General features: G+C 38.1%; 2 protein-coding genes across 2 annotated transcripts; one reads left to right on the top strand and one right to left on the bottom strand.

Moving 5' to 3' along the window:
• Positions 1-2948: 2948 nt before the first annotated feature.
• LOC103505388 (circumsporozoite protein-like) lies at positions 2949-6507 on the bottom strand. Its single transcript, XM_026820733.1, has 2 exons — positions 6170-6507; positions 2949-4019 (listed from the first exon to the last, which is right to left on the bottom strand). Exon 2 carries the CDS (start codon positions 3990-3992, stop codon positions 2949-2951), a length of 1044 nt encoding a protein of 347 aa, XP_026676534.1. The 5' UTR covers positions 3993-4019; positions 6170-6507.
• LOC108251896 (dual specificity protein phosphatase 19-like) lies at positions 4065-4766 on the top strand. The gene is made up of 2 exons (XM_026820732.1): positions 4065-4068; positions 4333-4766. Exons 1-2 carry the CDS (start codon positions 4065-4067, stop codon positions 4713-4715), a joined length of 387 nt encoding a protein of 128 aa, XP_026676533.1. The 3' UTR covers positions 4716-4766.
• Positions 6508-6550: the final 43 nt, after the last annotated feature.

Genomic DNA, 6550 nt, shown 5'->3' with positions numbered 1-6550 from the left:
GCCTATCTGTACGATACTGTGTCTGGTGTACTGGTGTCCAAGTTCCATATCCCACACAAATATGTCCACCTGAGTGGAGTAGGACTAACATGTGTCCTCTCGGTATTAAAAGCTCATAACCACAAAGCCCAAGAGAGGTATAGTAGGTACAGGTGTGGAGATGTCGTCAGAAGTTAGTCATAGCCGCATGCCCATAGGCTATCACTAGCGCGAGTTAGCGTCTCCGTGGACGGTTATCTTATACTATTATTTGTCAGCTGCTTAAAAGCCTCCCATTTCTAAATCCTACTTCTACTTCCTTTTTCCCCTGATGGTTTGTTTAGCCACGGTCGGATCAATCGAACCAACCATCGCGCAGTGGAACATTCGCGGTCTCGGGTGCCCAATACTAAGGGCGTACCCCGCCTAAAATAAGACTTGCCTATTACACAAGTGGAAGTGGTTCGAGTTACCACGAATTGAAGTTACTAGGTAATCAACAACAACAACAACAACAACATTATACAGTCCAATAACTACCAAGAAGACACATTAACCGAATTTCCCTAAGAACTAGAAAAACACTGATGAAGTACCATTGACCGTAATTTAAAAACAAATCCGCCCGCTGATAACGTGATTCATGAAAAGTTTCGTAGTATGTCCCTCATCAGATGGGCGTGAAGACACAATACTTCCCATTTTAGGTGCTGGGTCAACACGAGAACACCAGAAAGTAACCCGTTGAAATATTTGCAATCGAAAAACGAGTACAATTTTTTGTTGATGGTGGGATTCGAACCCGGGACCTTCTGCATGGCAAGCAAGCGCATTACCACTGGACCAACCCTGCCCCCCCAAAATATAAAAATCTAGCCAGCCTAGACTTTGTCCGGAGGAAGATGGTAAACAGTAGGGTTGAAATCAAGATAATTAATAGCCAGCCTAGTCAGCTTAGTTGGTACCGTCTGCCTTGTAAGCGCTAGGCCGCGGGTTCGATTCCCGCCCGGGGCGGATTTTATCCTGATGGGATAATGTTCGTTATCGGAACGGTTGGCTTTCTCCTTTCCTGTCTTCCTTCTCTCTTCGATATCGGGACGATAGACCATAGCAGTTACAGTTCCCTCTGTCAAACCTCTTAAAAAAAATAATAATTTTTAGAGATTCTCTACCATTGCACATGTGACATGTTTGGCAACAATGCCTATTTTTTTGCTGTCACATTGATCTGGACACAATATAGGACAATATTGAAATACATAAATAATCACTGTCGAAGGAAGCACTGTGCAATATACCTTCCCCTTTTAAAGATTCTCTACCATTGCACATGTGACATGTTTGGCAACAATGCCTCTTTTTTTGCTGTCACATTGATCTGGACACAATATAGGACAATATTGAAATACATAAATATGATGAACACCTTGATTGTAGAAGAATTCTATTGCAAGTAAAATGAAACTGACCTTCTCATGTCCCGTAACCGCATTGAATGCTTCTTGGATTTCGACCCAGGATTTCTTCTTAGCTTGGATGCTGACTGCATCGGTAGTTTTGTTGTCAATGATTTTGATTTTTCGGGCGATCAAACGATGAAGGAAATATCGCTCCTCTGCAGAATACTTCATTACCATCACAGAAAATAATTTTGGTAAATCCACGTTCAGAAATACAGCTCAGAAATCAGAAACAATGTCTATTCTCTCTCTTCTGCTAGGATACTAATCGTATCTCTGCTATCGACCACATTCCATTGATTTCAGGATTGAAACAGATGATGATGATGGAAACAATATACACTCGAGTGCAGAAAGAAAATCAGGATGATTTTCATTTTCATCCCAATACTCTACAGCCATTTCAATGTCAATCTCTTCCAATTTTTTCGTACGTGTAATATTGATAAAATGTAAACAACAAAGTAAAATCGAAAAATATACATTGCGCTTGCGTAACTAGGTAGGAGGAGCTTTCCTTAAAACCTCTTCCTTAAGGAATATTTCCTTAGCACTATGCATACGAATTTCAAAAAGGACACCTTCGTTGAAATCAAAGGTTGCACATTTATTGTACATTCAACCAAATAATTTTATCAATAAGAAGCATTACGCTATGGATGGTTTGCATTTCAATAATATTTAACATTGGGCAATTTTTAAAAAAAAAAAAAAAAAAAAAAAAATGATCTTGACATTCTTAGACACGTAAATTTCCCCAAGTTTTAGTGAGAGGTAATCTAATCTAAATATAATACCTGATTTAATAAAGCTCTCATAAAGGTAATCACCAAAATTAGAACCTAAAAATGAGTTTCAATAATTTTATTTGAAAGAAATGAGTTGTATGTTAGGATGTGTTCACACATAGTGAACGGATGTTCTTTTCTATAAGGAAATTTTATACAAAAAAAAAAAAAAAAAAAAAAAATGATCTTGACATTCTTAGACACGTAAATTTCCCCAAGTTTTAGTGGGAGGTAATCTAATCTAAATATAATACCTGATTTAATAAAGCTCTCATAAAGGTAATCACCAAAATTAGAAGGAACCTAAAAATGAGTTTCAATAATTTTATTTGAAAGAAATGAGTTGTATGTTAGGATGTGTTCACACATAGTGACTTCGATTGATTATGTTGGGACACACCTTTTGGAGGCACTAAAAATTTGGCCACCTAGTGGTTACCTATGATATTTAAACTGGCAGTTCTGATGGAAGCACCTTAATTAAAACTTAAAAGCAAATGGAGAAGAGAGGTATGTATATGTATAGGGGAAAAAAGAAACAAATGGAAAAGAGAGGTATATGTATAGGGGAAAAATTACTAAAAAAAAAAAAATGTCAGATCAATATTGAAGTTGTACTTAATAGCTAGCTTATTACATAGGATCTTACAATTGGTATCAGACTTCTACCAATATTGAGATTACCTATAATAATGAAGCTAGGTAAACAGGCAATGAAAATTCATGCTGTCATATTTTTTACTCTTTGCTCCAAAAGATCAAGTAGATTAGGAGTTGCTTTGTTGTCACCATTTTGAGGCTTAGATTTCTTTCTATTTCTTTTAGCACCAGCAGGTGGTTGTGCTGCATTTCCATTAGCATTTGGTGGTTTATTGGCATCTTTGTTAGGATTTGGTGTAGCACCAGCAGGTGGTTGTGCTGCATTTCCATTAGCATTTGGTGGTTTATTGGCATCCTTGTTAGGATTTGGTGGCTTAGCACCAGCAGGTGGTTGTGCTGCATTTCCATTAGCATTTGGTGGTTTATTGGCATCCTTGTTAGGATTTGGTGGCTGCTGCTGCTGTTTTTGAGGCTGGGCTTGAGGCTGCTTTTGTTTTGGTTGTTGGGGTGGATTTTGAGTGGGCTGCTTATTGTTTTTCTGTTGTTCCTTCTGGGTGGACTGATCTTTATTGTTTCCTTGCTGGTTTTGATTTTTTCCAGAATCAGAGTGTTGTTTTTGGAGTTGTGGTTGATTTTTAGCAACATTCTTTTTGATGGTATCAAATTGGCGAAACTCAGGTACTAGTGTATCCAACTTTTTAGTATCAGCATCTTTCAAGAATACCTTCTGCTCAGCAGGATCTCTCACATTCATAATAAGAGCAACCTTGATCAAACTTTCCTCTAAATCACCAAAGTTGCAGTTCTTGGCAATTTTCTTCAATTCAATAAGATACTTATCAAAGTTCTCATTAGTTCTTTGCCTTCTTATGAAAAAATTGAAACGTTCCTGCAATAGATTTGAAGCTGGAGTGTAATAATCTAGTAGTTTTTGCAATAAATCAGCCAAAGTTTCCTCCTCACTGTCAAAAGATTCAGTTAGGTGAAGGAGATCATCTCCACATAAGCTTTTGAAAATTGCTATTTTCTGACCTTCTTCTTTTGAATCAAGCCCATTGGCTTTCAAAAATCTTTCAAATTTATTCTTGAAGTCTGCAAAACGTGCTTCGACATTGTCAGCATTGATTACAAAAGGTGGTGGAGGTTGTACAATGAAAGAATTCATTATTGATTTATTTTATTTTTTGTATTTCTGAAAGGAAGAAAAAAATATGTAAGTAGATAAGTAACAACTTTAATGGGTAGGTGCTCGGTACTCTGGGTTGTCATGCTACTGGGGAAAATGTCATGCTACTGGGAAAAAACATGCTAGGTACTCATTTCTCAACTACAAACATACTACAACAAATTTACATAATGTAAATGATTTGAATAGCTCACCCTGCTTGGGGACTACCTACTTTTGCTGGGACTTTCCATCATGCAATTATTTCAGTAGGTAGGTACTGATAAGGGCAATCACCTAGTTTGTCACCCATAATCCACCTTTGTTTCTCAAAGTAAAGACCACCTCTCAATCAGGTCCGATAGAGTGACAGAAGGAGAGACAAAAGAAGGAGTGACAGAAGGAAAGACAAAAGAAGGCGTGACAGAAGGAAAGACAATCTATGATGAACCTGGCTACAATCTAAGCAAGCATTTCCCCGATTGTTTCACATACATTGACCATTGCCATAATGATCAGAGTACTGTATATGTTCATTGTAATGCCGGTATTTCACGCAGTGCCACCATTGTGATAGCATACATTATGAAACATATGGGGTTAGATTTGGCACAAGCACATGATTTGGTTAAGAAGGTGCGACCCTGTATCAAACCTAACCCAGGATTTTTGAGGCAGCTTAAAGAGTGGGAACAGAAACATCTGAAGGACAGTCAGTTGTAGAGGAGCTTGACAATAACCTCCCCTCTCCTTTGTGAGATGTTATGTTTGAATTGTTTCCTGTCTATGATGAACCTGGCTACAATCTAAGCAAGCATTTCCCCGATTGTTTCACATACATTGACCATTGCCATAATGATCAGAGTATTGTCTATGTTCATTGTAATGCCGGTATTTCACGCAGTGCCACCATTGTGATAGCATACATTATGAAACATATGGGGCTGGATTTGGCACAAGCACATGATTTGGTTAAGAATGTGCGACCCTGTATCAAACCTAACCCAGGATTTTTGAGGCAGCTTAAAGAGTGGGAACAGAAACATCTGGAGGACAGTCAGTTGTAGAGGAGCTTGACAATAACCTCCCCTCTCCTTTGTGAGATGTTATGTTTGAATTGTTGCAAAAATTGATAGGTAAGTTGTAGCATGTTATTATTCATATTAATGGTCTCATCTCGACTTTGTGGTTTAGAACTAAAAAAATCACATAGAAATTACACTTTTCATAGGTCACTTTCATGATTCAGCTCGAAATTCGGACCCGAATTCGAGAATTCAAATTTTGGACCTGAAAGGACCTATCCACAAACAGGATGTTTTTAATACTTCATCTCGACTTTGTGGTTTAGAACTAAAAAAATCACATAGAAATTACACTTTTCATAGGTCACTTTCATGATTCAGCTCGAAATTCGGGCCCGAAATCGAGAATTCAAATTTTGGACCTGAAAGGACTGTAAATACTGTATTTATTTATTATCAATTTACATTTTGTCGTCTTTATTTTTTACCCAACTTCTTTGCCAATTCTTCCTCTTCCATATCCAGCTTCCTTTTCTCTGCATCCTGCCTATAGAGCGCCATCTGCAATTCAACCTGAGCAATTTGAATTTTTAAATCAGCCTCTTGTAATCTTTTCGAATTCAGCTCTCGGTCAAACTGCATTTGTTGCTGATGTTTCTCCTTTCTTGCTTCGATTTCGAGGTCAATCATTTGATCTCGCAGTGACCCACCTGCTGGTGTTTTCCTTTTCTTTGTTGGGTTCCTTTCTTGAGAGGATGGTTCATTTTGTGTACCATAATCATCTGGAATCATAAAATAAATACCTAGTTCTTACTATTTAAATTCAATAGGTTATAGGTAAATACTGTACAAAGTACGTAAAATAAACAACCTCCGTGGCCGAGTGGGTATCGCACGAGGCTCGCAGGCTAGAGGTCCCGTTTGACCAAAAGAAGCCTGACGCTATCAATACATGGAACGTCTATATCAGGGACATTATTTAGAACAGCATCCTTGTAGTCTGAATCAGGAGGTGGTATACTGGTTGTGGTTGACCAACCATCAAAAATGTGGTTGTTTAAAATCCCCGATCTGGAAGTAGGTACCTATTGTAGGATTCTATGTTTGGATCAAGTGGTAAAAGCCTATGCATTACTTCAAAAGCTTACCTACCAATTAAAGTATGTACTCTGTTGTATCAGAATCAAGTTATCTCGACCCTTTGCTATCGCTGCTATCCCTCAACAGCTACAACTAATACAACTTTGCTGTCACTACAAAAAGTATTACACTTTTGATTACAGTGTTTTCCAATGATTGTGGATTCAAGATTGCTTGACTGGACTGGTCCTGATCTAGGATTTTGATGATCTAGAAGGACTGTGGAATCTGGACCTCCTTAACGACACAGAGAGTACAAACAGGCAGGTACAAGCAAAAAACACAGGACAAAAAGAAAATTCAGGCCAAATCTCCAAATTTTAATCAGCAAAAGCAAATGGCCGCATGGCGAAGCGAAGTTAGGCACAATGTTGCCGTTACGGGAGGAAACGG

This window comes from Diaphorina citri, unplaced genomic scaffold (assembly GCF_000475195.1).
Source record: "Diaphorina citri unplaced genomic scaffold, Diaci psyllid genome assembly version 1.1 scaffold171, whole genome shotgun sequence".
In the NCBI taxonomy this organism is placed as follows: domain Eukaryota; kingdom Metazoa; phylum Arthropoda; class Insecta; order Hemiptera; family Psyllidae; genus Diaphorina; species Diaphorina citri.
This window is presented reverse-complemented; position numbering and strand designations above follow the sequence as displayed.